Source organism: Dasypus novemcinctus, chromosome 20 (assembly GCF_030445035.2).
Source record: "Dasypus novemcinctus isolate mDasNov1 chromosome 20, mDasNov1.1.hap2, whole genome shotgun sequence".
Classification (NCBI taxonomy): domain Eukaryota; kingdom Metazoa; phylum Chordata; class Mammalia; order Cingulata; family Dasypodidae; genus Dasypus; species Dasypus novemcinctus.
Genome location: NC_080692.1, coordinates 14775715 through 14794947, shown reverse-complemented (window position 1 = coordinate 14794947; position 19233 = coordinate 14775715). Strand labels below are relative to the sequence as shown.

General features: G+C 42.1%; 2 protein-coding genes across 5 annotated transcripts in view; one reads left to right on the top strand and one right to left on the bottom strand.

Moving 5' to 3' along the window:
• Positions 1-5359, top strand: part of FBH1 (F-box DNA helicase 1) — a 67793-nt gene extending 62434 nt beyond the window's left edge. For all 3 annotated transcript variants that reach the window (XR_011646629.1, XM_058282453.1, XM_058282454.2), the window contains 2 exons: positions 2119-2250; positions 2775-5359. Coding sequence is in view for 2 of the 3 variants with exons in the window: in XM_058282453.1 (XP_058138436.1) it covers positions 2119-2250; positions 2775-2945 (303 nt within the window). In the remaining variant the exon portion in view is untranslated. The remainder of the gene's footprint in view (positions 1-2118; positions 2251-2774) is intronic.
• A 9391-nt stretch (positions 5360-14750) lies between these two features.
• IL15RA (interleukin 15 receptor subunit alpha) overlaps positions 14751-19233 on the bottom strand; it is a 55103-nt gene continuing 50620 nt past the window's right edge. Inside the window, exons 5-6 of one of the 2 annotated variants that reach the window (XM_058282451.2) lie at positions 17962-18046; positions 14751-15756 (exon numbers count right to left, since the gene is read on the bottom strand). In XM_058282451.2, the coding sequence (XP_058138434.1) occupies positions 15645-15756; positions 17962-18046 (197 nt within the window). In that variant the 3' untranslated portion in view covers positions 14751-15644. The remainder of the gene's footprint in view (positions 15757-17961; positions 18047-19233) is intronic. The other variant, XM_058282450.2, reaches the window with a different exon arrangement.

Below are 19233 nucleotides of genomic sequence, written 5' to 3'. Positions count from 1 at the left end.
TATACCTTTTCATAAAAAATATTTATGCTAATATATTACGGATTTATTGTTATTTTTAAATGAATTGATACATTTTTAAATTCCTTAGTTTTAATTTCTAATATGATAAATATTAATAGGTACAACTCCCATAACAAAGGCCCTTAGTTTAGTAGGGTAAAAGGATCCTGAGACCTCTGCTTTAGAGCAGTGCTATTTGCTATGCAGATTGTGAAGCATGAGTGATAGATGAAGTTAATTTAGTAAGTTATGTCAAGCTTTAGGAAAAAAAAATGAAATGTAATAAAATTTGAAAATGAAATTAGTGCATTGGATGGAATGTTAAATATTTTGTGAAGCTTGTTTTTCAGGTTTTATAATGTATGTAAGTGTGTATAGAATTGTAATGTTAAATGACCTCGATGTGGGTCTTGGTTCAAAAAGTTTAAAAGCCTCAGCCCTAGAAAAACTGAGCATGTGCTGGGCAAGGAAGCATGTACAAGGATGCTCATTCTTGCATTGTCTGAAAACATTTGGAAACAACCTAAGTATCAACAAAAAGGGAATAATTGAAAAAAATGTGAAAGATTGATATGATGGAATCCTATATAATACTTTGAAGAAATGAACTAGATAAAAAGAAACCTAAAAATATAAAGTTTTTATAAATAAATATCTATAAAATGATACTGTATGTTCTTGGAACTATATGTGGATGTAAATCTAGTTTAGAATGTTCTGGAAAGGCTACACACCAAATTCATAGTACTTGTTGCCTCTGGGGAAGGGAATGGCTCTGATAGTCAAAGGGGATGGCAACAAAATCTTTAATTTTATTTGAACAGGATTTCGCTCTCTAGTTGTCAGTATTCACGGGTGGGTACATGCATGTTTATAAATATGTTATTTTCTGTAGCAAGTTGTTAGTTCCCAGAAGAGAGAAAAGGAAGTAAAATCAAATTTTGGACATGGATTGTGAAAAAAATGAGGTAAACAGCTGGTTGTAATATAGAAAATCTGAAATCATGTCCTGCTAGTGTCAGGTACTCTTAAATTCCTCAGGGCAGCAGCAGATCTGGCAGAGATCTCCGTGCTTGTGGCATTTCCCATCTGGGAAGCAATGGACATTTCATTGGGTGCTCTCTGTGGCCAGGTCCTGAACACTTTGCAGGTTCAGCAGCCAATGGCGCAGGTACTGGGTGGCCTGCATCTTAAAGCTAGAGAAACCAAGGTTTAAAGAGATTCCATAATTTTCCCACTACTAGCCCAGAGATGTGGGAAGATGGAATGTTCAGGATTGATTTGGGAGGGTCTCTCTTTTTTTTTTTAAAGATTTATTTATTTATTTCCCCCGCCCCCCCACCGGTTGTCAGCTCTCTCTGCCCATTCGCTGTATGTTCTTCTGTGTCCACCTGTATTCTCATCAGGCGGCACTGAGGATCTGTGTCTCTTTTGTTGTGTCATCTTGCTGCATTGACTCTCCATGTGTGTGGCAGCACTCCTGGGCGGGCTGTGGTTTCGTGCAGGGCAACTCTCCTTGCACCAGGGGGGCACCCTTACGTGGGGGCATTCCTACATGATCTGGCACTCCTTGCTCGCAGCAGCACTGCGCATGGGCCAGCTCATCACACGAGCCAGGAGACGCTGGGTATCGAACCCTTGGACCTCCTATATGCTAGGCAGATGCTCTATCTGTTGAGCCACATCCATTTCCTGGGCAAGTCTCTTTAAGGTCCTTTGTGGGCTATAAAGTGAATATACAAATAATGTTTTAATTACTCAGTTGGGGACAGTTCATCCTAAAATAAAGTCCAGAAGTAGTCCTTCAATGTTGTAGCCAATAATTTTGCATGTTTGGTCATTAAGCCTTTTTATTATTATTGTTATTATTTCTTTAAAAACTAGAAGTTTTACCAAGAAGCCTGTTGGACTGCTTGATGTGTTCTCTCTTGGAGGTAGCCTTACAGGCAGGGCAAAGGTAGAAAAATAAGGGAAAACTTGGCAGTCCATGTTTTACTCATTCTAGGACTTAGGAGATGACTAAAAAGTGTTTAAAGTGCCCTACCTCTAATAGGAGTTTCCAGATAGCACGTCGCAGTGGCACCAGCATTTTCCTCTTCCTTACTCTTTCCTTCTCAGGAGTACTTCTTGCAAGCAGAGCTGACAAGTAATGTTCTAAAGACTGGAGTGGTTTCCTGCTGTGTGGGGCAGTGCAACAATGCCATCCCCGTCGACACTGTCCTCACAATGAAGAAACTCCCCATCACTTACGTACGTGCTTCTCTGCGGCAGCTTTTGCTTTATATTGAGTTGACTTCAGTCCACGAAGCTGTGTTGCACGTCAGCTGTGTGCTTATCTGGGTGGCGGGTGAGAGGGGAAAAAAGAAATGTGTTTGAGTATTCCTTTAGGACACAGGAGGGGTCTTTCCTGTGTCAGGCTCAAGAGAGGTAAGGTCTCCCTGGGTGTTGAAGACTATCATCACGAGTCAGACTGTATAGTGTGATGTGGGAGGGCTAAAAGCCCTCTGTCTACCTGGGGGCCAGTTAAGTTTTTCTAGATTCTTTATTCCTTGACCTGCTAAGTTCTCATTTCTGCTGTAAGGGGATGTGGAGTCCACCTTTGAAGGTGGTGCTGCAGGGAGTATTACTTCCTCTGAGGGCTCGCACAGCTCTGCCAGCATCAGGATCAGAATGCATGGTTCCTTGGCAGCAAGGGCAGCAATTCAGTGCTTCTTGGTGGAAAATCCCTGCTCTTTCGGTATTCCCTGACCTCTCTTTCTTATTCCTCACTGCAGAGCAACAGAAAGGAGAACAAGGGTGGCTACCTGTGCCACTCCTGCGCGGAGCAGCGTATTGGGCCTTTGGCATTCCTCACAGCCTCCCCGGAGCAGGTACGCGCCATGGAACGCACCATTGAAAACATAGTGCTGCCAAGACACGAGGCCCTGCTCTTCCTTGTCTTCTGAAAGCCCAGACGAGCATTCTCTATTCTCTATGCAAGGCAGAATGCCTTGCCGTGGACTGCAAGTCCTCAAGAAGCCATTGTGGGGTAGGGCGCCCCATCACCTGAGACTCTGAATGCATTCACAGAACGGACTTTGAGGAAGAAGAAACCAACCAGAGGTGGATCTGCCATATCTCCATTCCCTCTAGGTAGAAGCCAGGTTGCACTTGCCATTCCGCCATATGCATCCAGTGGGGAAGTGGGCAATGTTCTTTTGATAAAAAACATTTTATGTATTTAAACTTTTATTACAAGTTTATTAAACAGGCATTGTAGCAGTGGCAGACCACTGCGTGGTACCTGGCTTCAGCACTGTCGTCTCTGCTCGTTCTCCACGTTTCTCCTTTTTCTTTTTACTCTTTTCAGCAGCTCTGTCCCTATTCACACGATACACCAAACAGAGTATGAAAATGAATTTCTAGGGGTGAAAATTGACATCAGAATGAGATTTTAGTGCCATGAGGATTCACACATGTATAAGACATAGCATGTGCCTTGGTCTTTATGGGGTTCACAGTTTAAATGGGGAGAGAATATAATACATAAAAAGATAAGTACAAAGTCTTATAAGAAAATGGTAGATTTCTCATTTTTAGTATAGGTAGACTTGAAGATCAGAAATATTTGAGAGGGTAAGTGGGAGCTGGGCAGCCACTATGGAGAAGTGGGAGTGGATAGGGGAGAGATGGGAATGTGCCCAGGGATGCTGGGTGGCTGTTGTAACAAAGCTATTCTGATAGAAACCATTAGTGGCAAAACTCATCACTTAGATGCACAGAAATCTGTAGCTTTACATTTTTGCCACATAGGTAGAGAAGTGGGTAGTTGGAGTTGACCACATTTAGTTTCTGCGCAGAGTCGAGCCGTGTCCCAGAGCGGACAGACCCCATAACTTCTGTTGTTGCAGTCTCCTTTACCCTCTCCTAGATCAGGACTCTAGTGGAGCTTTGAGTGTGGACCAAGTGGATAAAGCAAGGGTGGTGTTGGGATGTTGGTGTGGATTGGGCCAGGGGTGCTTGGAAAGGGTGGTATGCAAGTGGATGTTTGCCTGTTGAGGAAAATTCACAGAATTGGGCCTGAAGACAGAGTTAGGTATTTTAATGAAAAAAGGATAGAGGTATTTCATCTGCTTGGACGACATTCCTAGCCTGGCCTTATCTGATTCTTAAGGATAACCTGTAATAAAAGAAGTGAAAAGAAAATAATTTCAATTTGGATGAGTCATAGTATCCAGTATTCTTCAAAAGAGGGATTTGAGGGGAGGGATGTTAAGAGAGGGATTCGTGAACATGTTTTCTAGAAATCTAGTTTTGTGAATCAGAGACAAAGCAGTTTATTTATATATGGAAGGGAATTCATGAATTCAGTGAACTGTCTTCAAACGCCTGTTATATGGTAGGTATCATGCTAGAGAGTAGATATACAGTGTCAAAACTTGGTCTCTGATCTCAAGGAGATCGCCATTTAATAAGTGTGATTGTAGTTGTAGAACAGTGTTGAGAGGGGTACATGAGTGCTTCAGGAAGAGAGGATGCTTGAGCTGCATTTAATAATAGGATTGGTAGTTAGCTATCTGTTAAAGAATGAATGATTACTCTAGGAGGAAGGAAAACATGAAGGGGTAGGGTAAAAGGATATATGTGGTGTTAGCACTACCGGAGAAAAATGTCAGTACTACCTTTTTGGTACTTATTTTGAAAAATACCAGGATATTGGAATAGATACTAGCAGTTTGTCTTAAGTATTAAGAAATTTCAGAAATCAGTGAAACTAAATATTTGTTGTATTTAAAATCGAAAAACAATTTTTAAAATTCCAGGTAAAATACAAAACTTTAAAAAAATAAGTGTTAAGTTGCTATTATCATTTTAATATAAATTAATAGAAAACAATGAAAGCATTATTCAAAATATAAACTACATGAAAATGAAAGTTTTTTTTAGCTCTTTTTAAAAGTACAATCTTTAAAATAAGAGGCTTCAATGATTTCATTTAGTTGTGAATGCGTTTTGTACAAAATTTTCTGTACAACTTTTTTTTTTTAATTAACTAATTTTAACCATGCTAACTGGGAGAATAATGATAAACTGGTTCCAAATGTTTTTCTCTGATGGCTTAATTTTTTAATAATCCCACTTCTTATTCAATAATTTAGAGGAGATCTTTTGGAATTATTTTATGAATATGTACTCTGCTGATGGCAAGGTCTAGGTTTGGTTTCAAAGAAGCATTTCTGATTTGTGTCCATATTCTTTGATTTTTTCCCCCATGTATATAAGGATTCTGATGCAGTTACCCATATATAAATACCTGCTGTTATGCCATATTCTACTTGTTTAGAAAGTATTTGAAATAAAATGAAAGTTATTCTTACAATAGAAGTGTCACAATACCATCATGTATTATAGACTGGGTCAGTTTCTCTTTTCAGGTAAGTTATCCTCAAGACAGAAGTGCTTCAGACATTGGATTAAAAAAATAATAATGAGGTGATAGTATTAGACCAACCAAAATATTCAGACTACCAAGAACTGGCATTGCAATCACTAAGGGTATGATGCCATAGGCAATGCTTGGGTAAGTAAGAGATGGGGATGTGGCTAGAGCAGAGTATCTGTATGGGAATGGTGGGCTAGTGAAAGAGGGCCAGATATTAAAGGACTAAGCCCAGGAGTTTGAGTGTTGTTCTAAAAAATTACAGGGAACCTTGGAAAACTTTATTATTTATTTTTATCTCATTTGATTGCTTTTTTAATTTTTAAAAATTTTATTATCCTAAGCCCCTGGAACTCTGAAAATACTTGCGAATTGATGGCAGTGATACTCCTGGAATTGGGGTGTAAAGATGGAGCAAAACACAGGAAGGCTGGTTGATAATTTCTTGAAAAGCCAATTAAATCCTATTCTGTATAACTGGGCAATTCCTCATCCTTAACCCTAGCCGAACATTGGAGGTTTATTCTCTGGAGAGGATAACATAGGGGACCATGTCATGCAAGGGTCTCTAGGCACAGCTAAGAGCAGGGGACCACAATAAAAACAGTGCCGTTAGGGAAATATTTATCTAATGAATGCTGATACCTCTTAGACTTCTTTGATTTAGCTCCCAGGATTCTGGCAGCCAAACATAAATGAGTGGAAATACCAATCAAGAGAGGAGAGATTGAAGATTCAGGTGAGAGCAGATGGTTGTTTGATGGTGAGGAGGGAGGGATTAGGATATGACATATGAAGGAAGAAAGGATGGGCATAGATGGTGAGTGGCTAAGGAGGAAGTTTAGGTAGCCCTCACCCAATTTTATTTTTTTAGTATGTCAGAGATGAGGCCCCCCAAAGACAGTGTTGAAAGTCTGGTGGAGGTGTAGAAAAGAAAGGAGTGGAAGCTGACAGAAACCACATACGATTGCTGGGCAGCGTTAACCCAGGTGAAGGGAACACCATCCTTTTAACCGATGGATATAAGTTTTTCCTCTGGCGCCTGAGCGTGGGAGCAGAGAACACAGCACTGAAGCAGAAGAAAGGAGGAGGTCCCAGGTGGGGAGACATGGTATCCGGGCTGTGGAGTCACCCCACCTGCGTTCAGACTCTCCCTGCTCGCAGTGTCTGGTTGGCCTTGGGGGGCAGCCAACTGGACTGAAAAGGGATTTGAAGCCGCTAGAAGCAGTGGGTTAATATTTTTCCTCTAGCCTTTTCTCTGTCTGTCCCTCCTTCTCCGGTCACTCTGCACCTCTGGGTTTTTAGGAATATGATGTGCATCAAGAGATGGAAAGCTGATGCCTTTGGCTTCTCGGTGAATGGGTAAAGTTCAAGCAGTGAGGCGGGCAGAGTCCCTCCCATTCTCTGCTCCCTGACAGATGAAGACTTCACGACAGAGACCCCTTTCCTCAGTACCAGTAAACGCTTCGGCCTTACTTAAGCTTCGTGGACTTTCTCAGCATGATTTTTTAAAGATATGTAAAACTTTATTTTTTAGAATGCCTTTATTACAAATTAAAAATCTAGGGATTCTCTTTTTACCCATCCAAAGAATTAATCAGCATGAACGTATGCTTCAAGGGCTTTTTAAAAATTTTATTTTTTACTGGGTATCAGGCCCAAAAATCTACTTCTTTGAATATCTATATATTATGGATTCCATCCCCCATTCCCATCATGACAGATTTGTCTGCTTCTGTGGCTGCTGGTAGCCAGTCTGTGTGAAGGAGAGATCAAGAGGGCATGCCCTCTCACTTTTTTCCCAGGCTACTTAATTACAGATTCTCCAAGAGTACCCAGAGTTGCTGCCCCGCCTTCTGTTCTTCACCACTAATGGTTTCGTTGTTATTGTTGTTGTTGTTTTGAGGTACCGAGGGCCACGGATTGAAACTGGAACCTTGTATGTGGGAAGCTGGAACTCAACCACTGAGCCACATTGGCTTTCCTGAGTTGGTTTTCTCGTTTGTTTTGCTTGCTTTTGTTTTTTCAGGAGGCACCGGGAACTAAACCCAGGACTTCCCATGTGGAAGGTAGGTGCTCAACTGGTTGAACCACATCTCCTTCACCAATGGTTTTTATATATTTTACTTCTCTAGTGACATGGTCTAAGAAGTAGAATAGATGGAGAGAGATGGAGCTTCAAACTTAAATGTCTAACTTCTTTACTTGATTATGCCATTTGATGTCTTATAGATGTCTCCATCTTAACATGTCCAAAATGCAGCTCTTAATTTCACCCCACCCCCCACAACATGTTCCTTCACTCGTCCTTCCCCACCTCAGTAAATCGCCCCACCATCCAGTCAGAAACCGGAGTTCTTGCTTCTTCCCTTTCCTTCATCCCCTGCCCCCCAGACTAATTCATCAGCAAGTTCTTTCAGTTTTACCTCTAAAATATAACTTGAGTCCCTCTATTTCTCTCCATTTATTTTACCTCTTTGACTAGGCACTGTCATGTCTCGTCTGAGCTCTGGTGACATGCTCTAGTTGCTCATTTTCTTCTGGTCCATCTCTCTTAATCTCCATGTTGAAGGACACACAGTATTCAAGTGGAAACTAAATCATGTCCCCTTCCTGCTTAAAACCCAGTGGGGGGGTAAGCGGTTTTGGCCCAATGGATAGCGTGTCCGCCTACCACATGGGAGGTCCGCGGTTCAAACCCCGGGCCTCCTTGACCCGTGTGGAGCTGGCCCATGCGCAGTGCTGATGTGCACAAGGAGTGCCATGCCACGCAGGGGTGTCCCCCGTGTAGAGGAGCCCCACTGCAATGAGTGCGCCCCATAAGGAGAGCTGCCCATTGCGAAAGAAAGTGCAGCCTGCCCAAGAATGGCACCACACACATGGAGAGCTGACACAGCAAGACGACAGAACAAAAAGAAACACAGATTCCTAGTGCCACTGATAAGGATAGAAGCGGTCACAGAAGAACACACAGCTAATGGACACAGAGAGCAGACAACTGGGGGGTAGGGGGAGAGGGGAGAGAAAGAAATAAAAGGAAAAAAATGGGGGGGAGGGAAAAGAAATGGAAAAAAACAACAAACCAATGGTGGTTTCTTGTTGCAGTTGTAAGAGCAGCCTAACTTGGATTGCAGGTAGAAAAGACCACTTAGCAAAGCCATAATTCTCTCCTTCCTTTCAGGCAGTCCACTTTCACAGTATGCTTAACTAAGGGACCTTACTGAAAGTCCCAAGAAGCAGCCAAAACCTCAATATCCTGTTTTTTGTCTGTTTTGCTTTTCATTTTTAAAGTGTACAATTCAGTGGTTCTGACTTTTTATTAAAGTAATTTTTTCCAGTACTCTATTTTCTTAATCTGGGCCCTTTGCAAAGCCCATTTTAATCATTTGTTTCACAACTACATAAGAAAAGGTCACCAATCTCTAAATCTAAAGTAGGGTCCTTACTATGCTGTGTCCCACTTCCTCTAGCTCAGCCAATTCCACATTTTAGGGTCTCTTACAACATCCCCACCTTGCTATTACCAAATGGCTGCAAATAACCAAAACCAAAAACTCAAAAACGCATTCAGCAGAAAATTTATTTTACTTAGGAGGCCAGAGGAGGATAGGTTCCAGGGGTGGTAGCTGCTTGGTGTTGTCTTAAGAACCCAGGTTCTTTTTCTCCCTTCTGCCATCCTTAGCATGTCAGCTCTGTCCTTAGGCTGGCTTCTCTTATAACAAGATGTTTGCAACAGTTTCAGGCATTGTGTTCAGAGGTGGCAGTATCAGGGGAAGAAGTAATCATCTTGTGTCTTTTAGGAACAAGAAAACCCGTTCCCAAAAGCTTCCCCAGCAAGCCTCACATCTTACTGGCCAGAAATGGGTCACCTGCCCATTCCTAACCAGTCTTAAACCAGTCATTAACAAGAAGGAATGACTTAAAATAACCAGGAGATTCTTCCCTGGAGTTTGGGATGAGGTCAGCTTCCTTCAATGCACATGGCCGTGTGGAAGAAAATAAGTATATCAGAAAGTTGGAGTTCATTTGAAAAGGAAGGAGAAAGGTAGGCAGCCACAGGTGTACAGAGAGATTTCATAAATAGATCTCATGAGGTAATCTGACAGTAGAAGAAACGAAATGAATATTTACCAGGTGTCTCCTACATGTTAGGCCCCATTAGGCCTGATAAATTATTTCATTTAATCCTCACAACAAACCTATAAAGCAGGTGATGGTAATCCCTTTCTGCAGGTGCTGAAACAGGTTCCAGAGTCATTTGGCCAGTCCACTGCTCAGGATCACAGAGAACAGAGCTTGAATTAAAACTCAAGTTTGAGTTAAAACTCAAGTATGATTCCAAGCCCACTGCTACCATTTGAGAAATTGGAATTAGAACTCTTAAAAGGAAAAAGAAATCACAATGTTTCCCAAACAGAAAATATGGAAGGCTTTCTGCTGTCTCAGTGGTCAGATTCTTCAAACCAAATTCTACTCCCAATTAAAAAGCGTAGGGGAGCAGATGTGGCTCAAGCAGTTGAGCAGCTGTTTCCCACATGGGAAGTCCCATATTTGGTGCCCAGTGCCTCCTAAAAACAGAAAAAAACGAAAAACAACTCAGGGGAACCAGTGTAGTTCAGTGGTTGAATGCTGGCTTCCCATGTATGAGGTGCAAGGTTTAATCCCCAGCCCCTGGTACCTAAAAAAAAAAAATTATCTCAGAAAGTTTTGAAGATAATACACTTGTTTAGTAATTATTAGTGCTTTTGGCTCTCTGCCCAGAGAAATGAAGCAACAGCCCTAGAAAAATCAGGATGTTCATGGTAATATCTCCCAGAAGGGAGCAGCTGGATAGAGCGGTGAACTTGAGCCCGAGACCCCAACATCTGTTCTGCTGATGGCATTTAGTCCTTGCAAGTCCTTTGCTCGTTTTCAGTTTTGTGTGGCGTATTGACTGAGCAACCTCCCAGAACCCTGCTAGCTAGTGTGGGCTGGGGTCATGGGAAGTACGATGATTCATGCCCTGACCGCAGACTTATTCCTCTTGGCCCCACGCTTTGTCAGCCCGCTTGCTCTGCTCTTTCCTGAACTTGCCACTTGCTTTCCTGTGACTCTGCTTCCCCCGTTTAGAATGTCGCCTGCCTGTTCACATTCCATTTAAGCTCGCCCATCCTTCCAGCTCAAGGGCCATGACCGCGAAAGTGCTCCTCAACACCCAGGCCTTAGAGGGATTTGTTCTTTACTCCACTGAATGCAGTTGCACTTCTGTAAACACAGCACTTTTAGCCCGTATTTTCTCCTGGTGGTATGGGTTTTTTTGTTTTATTTTAATATGCCTTATGTTGACCAGACTAAGCATTTTGAGGTTAATATCAGGTCTTAAATTTCAGTATCTGTCGTGTCTAGAGAGAAGAGAGAGACATAACGCCAGTTGACCAAGCACTCAGAGGTCTCATTTGATGCTTGTACCTTTGTGAGAAGGGCCGCGTGTGTGTTATTTTCTCCTCTTAAAAGCTGAGGGAATCAGTTGTATAACTTAAGTGACTTCTCCAAAGTGACAGAACTAGCAAACGGTAGGATGAAAACTGGAAACCCAGGCTTTCTAGTCCCTTTGTCCTTTCCACTGTATAAAGGTGGTATTTAGCAGGACACCACATTTTAATAAAATAGATCATGTTAGAAGTGTTCAGAGGCAGACGATTTTAGAAATTTGAGCAGTTACCAAGCTCCCTGGAGAAGGTAAAATATGAACCGGTTTTGAAAGGTGGGTTGGCTAGAGAGAGACTGGGGAAAGGAGTAACAAATGGGTGGAACATTAGCCAGGTGCCTGCCCGGTGAGGAGACGGGGGGGTGGGCAGGGTGGGGCAGGCATTTCCCTGGCAGCATTGGGAGGTGAGCATGGAGAGGCAGAACAGGGCAAGGTTGTGGGCAGCCTTTGTCCAGTTGAACTGGCTACTCTGTGTGATCCTAAGGGTTGGACTAGAATCATTGGTACAGTGCTCTGCCCATGCAGACCAGGGATAGGGGGTACGGGGGGTACGGGTTTGCCAGGGAAGCAGCCTTCCTCTTCCAAGGTGTCTCCTCAATCAAGGAGGAGATATTAGTAGCACCTTTAAGCAAGTAAGGAATGGCATTATCAGGAAAAATGGGGGGGGGGGGCTGCTTCTGAGGACAAGGGATGATAAGTGGGGTTTGGGATACTTGTAGTTCCTCCCACATTTCTCCTGTAACTTCATTCCAGTGTTGGGACCTCTTCCTTATCTGGTGAGTGCTCTGTCTTGCAACTAAGAAACCTGGTGGGAATTTACAGGGAAACCTGTAGATTCAACTAACGTCATTCAACAGCTTAAAGGATCAGACTCTGAAGTTTGGTGTTCAGCTATCTTGGCTTAAATACAGCATCATGATCGGAAGTTTCCAGGTTTCAGCCTGTTGCTTGAAGGAGACTTGAGGGATTTGAACTTGATAATCTCTTTTCTAAGTTATTCAGTGCCATTAAAAGTAGCCACCCTATAGTATTGTCTTGAATTCTTCATACCCATACCATTTTAATGCTACAAATGACCTTATAAATTCTGGAAAAATATTCACACATTGAATTCCTAGTATGTGCCAGGCAGTGTGAAGTTTTAGGGACACTAATTTGAACTAAGGTGGTCCTGCCTTAAAGGAGCACAGACTTGTGAGTTTACTGAACTCAGGGTTATAAGCTACAGTTATGAAATTCTGAGACCAGAATGTGGCAATCTCAGATAATAGTAAAAGGTCCTTGATGAGGAAAGTGGATTGGACAATTAGAAATATGGAGAGATCCTTAAATAAGTCTTTCTGGGCCCTGTTCTCCTACTTCCTAATGTCCAGAAGAGGGTTTAAAAAAGGAAAGTAAGAGAGTCTTATTTCTTGATTAAGGAAAAAGAAAGCAAAATAAAAACATTGAGGAGCAATTTGTTTTCTTCAGGGCAAGTACGTGGAGGTCAGAAAATGAAGAGGTAAAAATGTGAATTATTTACAGTTGTAGACAGCTGAAGACATCTGGGCTGATGGTTTAACTGCTGTAGAACTTTTTTTTTTAAAGATTTATTGTATTTATTTCTCCCCCATCCTTCCTGTTGTCTGCTCTCTGACCATTTGCTGTGTGTTCTTCTGCATCTACTTGCATTATCTGGCAGCACTGGGAAACTGCATCTCTTTTTTGTTGCGTCATCTTGCTGCATCAGCTCTCCGTGTGTGTGGTACCACTCCTGGGCAGGCTGCGCTTTTTCGTGCGGGGCGGCTCTCCTTACGGGGCACACTCCTTGCGCATGGGGCACTCCTATGCAGGGCACCCCTGTGTGGCAGGGCACTCCTTGTGGGAGAGGGGGCAGTGGTGATTCTGGAGAAGTCTGGAAGGCAGCCTACTGGTGGCAGCAGGGAGAGGGCACTGAAGCCTCAGGTAACACATATTACTTGCCCACAAAGCCCACACCCTCCCTTCTAATATAGATGGTCATTGCTGTAATTGCTCTCCATAACTCGCCCTCACTTCCCAGGCCAAATTTTATCCTCTGAAGCCAGCTGCACCCCTTAAGTATCAGTAAGTTCCTATTGGTAAAAATGGGGGATTGATTCCAAACTCCAGTAAGGTTGGGGAGACGGCATGCAGAAAGAACACATGGTGGGTGCCCCAAAACTTCACCTACTTCATAGCTTTGCCTAGAAAACTCTGCCATACTTTGGACAGAAATCTTCTGAGTTCTTGTTCTAGCATTTTTAAATCATCTTCAGGATACCACAGCAGTCTCTGAGTAGTCAAAGATGATAAAAGTTCTTACTTTCAAGAGATCACTCACTGCTTGACGAATAGTTTCTGTCGCTATGTTTTGGCATTGTAGCTATTTACTTAAACATTTCCGCCCCCCCCCCCCAGAAGGGCCACACCACCTCTATCAATTTATTTTGCTCCTTTAGTTCTAAAAAGTCCTGATTTTATACATGCATATATCTAAATTTACAGATCTTTTTTTGCCACAACTCCGGCCAACTCTGCTTCCTTCCATTTCTAGATTTAATTTTTGTTGTATAATATACTTGGCTTGAACTTGGTTGATGCTTGATGGATCACAGACTTTGCCATGGTGAACCTGAACCGGATGACCCTACAGCTCTAAAGGTGGCCCCCAAAGTCATCACAACACACTTTTCCAAAGGCCATGTGAATCAGTATACAAATCTATGAACTAGCCTTGCACATCTGATAGAGACCTTTCAAAAGCTTCTGGTTCCACTGAATTTCAATCTGTCCAACTGTTTTGTGTGTTATTTTCTGTCGATTTAAAATTCTAAAAAAAGCAAGTGTTATACTCTTAAAGCCTCTTATAAGGAACAGACTGGATCCAGCTACCGTTCAATTCTAGAAACTTAGAGGCACACAGCTGGAGACACAAAAAGTATGAAAAATCAGCCAGGTTTTGGATAATCAAGTAATAAGGCCAATATGGAATAAAATAGCTCTAATTGTGTTAGCAATAAGTTTTTCCATTTCTTGAAAGAGATATTTGCAAATAGTGAAATTGATATGGCTCTACAATTCCTAACACCAACTATTTGAATTCCTACTCTTTGATTGTGTTGCATCCATCTTTTCAGTGACAGGCAGAATAAGAAATGGCACTATGAGAGCTGGTGGCACGTGTCTTGGTTGCTATGCCCATGCTTCTCCTCCCAAATGCTATGGTGGGGACTCCTTGTTGTATGATGGGGCAGATGGTAGCTGGTTTACAATCAAGATTACTCCTCTCCTACTCCTCCCTCCTTCCCACCTCAATTCTGTTCTAGCTCTGACATTAATTAGCCATGTGGCCTTGGCAGCTCAACTTCTCTAGGCCTTAATTTTATCTATGAAATGAGGAGGTGGGATTAGGTCATGATTTTATAAATAAATGTTGGAAACTGCAAAGAAGGAAAAAGTTTGGAGAACAGTGAGGTGAGAGGAAAAGATGGTACATGTGCTAGTAAAGACCTGCCAGAAACTCAGGCATGCCTGGGCCAGAGCCTGCCACTGTCTGGATTTGAGCACCTTGCTTCCTCCTGCATGGAAATTCTATTAGACATTCTCCCAAACTGCCATCTGGTCCAGGTTTTGACGAGATTTTTTTTTTTAGGTACTGGGGACCAGGTTTATGAAACTGGGACCTCATATGTGGGAAGCTGGTGCTCAACTACTGAGCCACATTGGCTTCCCTGAGTTGGTTTTATCATTTGTTTTGCATGTTGCTTGCATTTGTTTTTTCAGGAGGCACCAGGAACCAAATCTGGGACCTCCCACGTGGGAGGCAGGCACTCAACTGCTTGAGTCCCATCCGCTCCCCTAACGATTTTTTTTAAGATTTTTAATAGATTAAAAAAAATTTTTTTAAAGATACATACATCATACAAAATGTTACCTTAAAAAACATAAGAGGATCCTATATACCCCTTGACAAGACTTTTATCTCCTCTTAAAAAGAAAAGCTGAGCTCAATCATTTTGGACTCTGCATTCTCTTTCCTCTTCTTTTTTCCTTTGATACATTTTTCTTCAGTGACTCTTCTAGTACATTTTTTTTGTATTGAAAATAGACATTTTATTTTATTTATATAAGGTACAATTTCAAAATATAAATCATATAATATGTAGATTCAATAGACAAGGAAGTATAAATATAAATGTATATTCTTTCTGAATCCTTAAATCAAGAAGATTCGCTGGGCAGTCTCCCTTCTGCCGACGCAGTGCTTTCTTTCCACACATCATACACCACCTTATTGGAGACAGAGTCTAGAGGAGCTGAAATGCTGGTGTCATTCCCTAAGCCAGGAGGAGCCTGTAGTGAACTTAGAGCCTCAGGTCTACATTTTTTCCTCTGTAAACTCCAAGTCAGGATGAGGGACAGAATAAATAGTCACACTGAGACGCTGTCCTGAGTAAATGTCATAATGAAATAAAAATCCCAATGAGGAAGACCTGAGACCTCCAGCCTCTCCCCGGAAAGCTTCGACCGCTCTGACTTTGGGAAGCCGGGCCCTGTCCAGTCCATTCTGATGCTGCAGACCCTACTCATACATGAGGTGTCCAAGCTGGCCTCAGTCAAACAATGCCGGGGATGTTTTTTTATTCAGGTGGGCTTTTTCCTGGTGCCTAATTCCTTGAGTGGTTTGTAGGTTCTCTTCTGCTAAAGCAGAGTTGGTGTCTCTGCCCCAGACTGCTGGGATTGGTTTCCCCTTGAGTTTCATAGGTTGCATGGGTAGTTTCCTAAATCTTCCTCTATGCTGCCAGTTCCCCCAGTCATTGGTGTATCTTCCATGTTTTCCATTTCAATCCTGGGTGTTTGGGAAGGTGACCTGCAAACCAGATAATTCACAGATTATGAAAAGAGGAGAGAGCTGCTCCCCAATCAAGTAAAGATATATTTATTATTATTACTCAGGAGGTACCGGGGATTGTACATGGGAAGCAGGCACTCAGCCGCTTAAACTGTGTCCGCTCCCTGATATATTATTGAACATGTGTGCTCAGCACTGTGTGGCTCACATCAGCAGACACAGGCCCTGCTCTCAAGGATCAAAACATGCTTAGACCTCAGAGTAAAGATGGAGAAATCCTAGACTCCCTAAACTTAGAGTCAGTTTCGGTTCTGTTCTGGTGTTTTCATCCTTCCCATCCACAAGGATTTCCCAATGCTGTCCTCCACTCCCCACTTTGCTAGTCCTCTGCTAAAAAAACAAAACAGTTCAGATGGCAGGCAGCGGGAAAAATAAAGAGAAATCAGGAGGCCCAGCTAAGCCACGCTTGATATTCTTGTTAAAGATGATTTAATATTTAAAAAGCTTTTAAAATAATTCCTGGCAATTAGTACGAAATAAACAAATATATTAATTAGACCCTGAATAACCGAATAGGGGAAAGTAGAATATCTTAATTACATGGTTGCCTGCCTTCATTGAACTGCCTCATTATTTTTCGGCCCTGAGTATCTGGGTTTATATAACCCACCTCCTGAAGACAAGCAATGTGATCAGAGATTATAAGGTAAGCACTAGGAGCTCCTTGGGGTGAGAGCTAAACTATAAATTAGGCCTCTAGGGCAATTCACTGAAAATCAATTTGCTGAATGACAAATCTACCTATTAACCAATTTGCAGAAAATCAATTTATGGAAATTCACCAAATGACCAAGTAATCACACTTATCAAATGTACCAGTTCTTCTTAAGATATCTTCATGAATGTTCCTTTAATATAGTCAGTGAATATTGGTATTTTTCTCTTATGGCCATATATACCAAATTTACCAATTCTCTTTAAGAACGTACTTTTGATAAATTATTATTATTTTTTAAAGGAGGCACCAGGGATTGAACCCAGGACCTTTTACTTGGGAAGCAGGCACTCAACCACTGAACTATACCCACTCCCCATGAATTATTCTTAAATAGTCAGTGAATATATTATCTTTTAATATAGTCAATGAATCTATTTAGTCACATATTTTTTAATATAGTTAAAATATATTTAGTCATAATCTTCTAAGAATTCAGCATCTTATGTGGAAAATTTTCTGTTACAATTATACTTTGAAAATCCTTTTAAAAATCATTTCGTTTTGTTGACATTTTAGCATTTTGGAGATTCTGACAAGTTTCAAGTACTACATCAACCTTAATCTGTATTCTTGACTATTTATGAGGTTTATAGCATTTCTTTTTGTTTGTGATAGAATTAATGGCATTTGAAGATTTGTGGGAAGGTTTAAAATTGGCTTTCATTTTGGCTCGACAGTAGCATTCCATGGAATGTTAATTTTGTCAAAGCTTTAATTTTCATATTGATATAAATATAATATTTAGAAAGGAACATTTTTTAAACTAATAATTGAAAGTTTAGTTTTCAACAAATGTGATTTCCATTCATTGTATAATGCTAAGGAAAGATCCAGAGCAACCACATCAATATGGAATGCTGAAATACTGGTTACTGACTTATAGTACAAAATTAAGGCAAATCTGCCATTTGAGGCTTTAATGGAAAAATGGTAAAAATGCCTAGAGATTAGAATAAAAAACAGAAATTTCAGCAAGTGGTAGAAGCAATCCTGTCACAAGTGTAGAATTCTGATTATTAGAAATACAAAATTAAGGCTGCCATGAATGAGCATAAGAATAATAAGAAAAATATAATCAGATTTAATGGGTTAATGGGGATAACCAAGAATATATTCAGGGGTGTATCATAAGGAGAACTGACAAAAATTGCATATTCATCAAAATGGCATTTGGCACATCACTCCTTTCGGTCAGTCGGTCCACTTCCATCAGCCAGGCTCTTGTGGCCCCCATTTCCGACTGGCTGTCTGAGAACTTATTTGGGCAGTAAAAGTTTTATGTAGGGCTGCCTCTGACTGCTTGGCTGACCCTCCTCCTCTTGGCCAGTAGAGAAGGGGGTGCGTGTGAGGGTCTGTGGAGAGGAAAGGATGTCTTCCTTGAGAAGGCATGCCAGGAATCACAATGTAACTCTTCGCCCCCAGTGTGATTCTCCTGTGTTACTCACCTGTTTTTTTTGCAACGTGCCAAAAAAAGTGCTGCACATATTCCAGAAAGCAGGATTACAGATATGGTAGATGTAGGGATTGCCACTGTAAAAGAAGAAAACTAAACTTGTATTTTGCTAAAAGTCCAGTACCTGGTGATCTGTTTCTAAGGACCTGAAAGCCCTGCACAGTTCACACTCTTGGCAGGAGGATCCAAATGCTTTCCCAAACAGCTTACTGTCCTGGACGTTTGTTGAGGGTCCACACAATGAGATCTAGTCTACGTCTGGGGAAAAAGACCCTCTCCTGCCAACAGGGACAGTTCAAACTGTCTCTGTTCATGTTCCCTCACATTCCCTGCCCCTAATCCTTGTCCTCCAGCAAGGTGACGGGTGGGAGGGTGGGGGTAGGAGTGGATCAGCAGGAGAGTAAGAGCCTCAGAGATCAGAAGGTGGGGTAAACAGGATGATGGAAGGAGGAGGAGGAAGAGGCGGCCAGGACTTCAAGAGAAGGAAAACCAGGAAACGGACTTTGGCCCAGTGGTTAGGGCGTCCGTCTACCATATGGGAGGTCCGCGGTTCAAACCCCGGGCCTCCTTGACCCGTGTGGAGCTGGCCATGCGCAGTGCTGATGCGCGCAAGGAGTGCCGTGCCACGCAAGGGTGTCCCCCGCGTGGGGGAGCCCCACGCACAAGGAGTGAGCCCGTGAGGAAAGCCGCCCAGCGTGAAAAGAAAGTGCAGCCTGCCCAGGAATGGCGCCGCCCACACTTCCTGTGCCGCTGACAACAGAAGCGGACAAAGAAACAAAAGCAGACAAAGAAACAAGACGCAGCAAATAGACACCAAGAACAGACAACCAGGGGAGGGGGGGAAATTAAATAAATAAAGAAAAGAAAAAAAAAAAAGAGAGAAGGAAAACCTGCTGCTAAACCCAAAGCTGAGAAAGTAGATGGGGAGCAGTTCTTCCTCAGTCGTCCCCTGGCATAACTTCTCCCTTTTCTTCAACCTCAAAGCTTTATGATTTGCAAACAATAGCACTCAGTGTCATTTTTCTTACAGTTTTAATCATTGTTTTTTTACTTGCAACTTTCAATGGCAGAGATATAGTGGTTAGAAGAAATACATGCTCAGGAGAACAAGGCATGACAGAGGAACAGGGAAATGGAAGAAAGGAACTGCATGGAGTAGTGGGGGAACTTGGGGGTAGGTCAGAAGCTGTGGCTGCATCTGAGCTGTATTAGACAGGATAGGAAGAGGGGGTCTTTGCGTAGAAGCAAGAGACTCAGTGTGAGG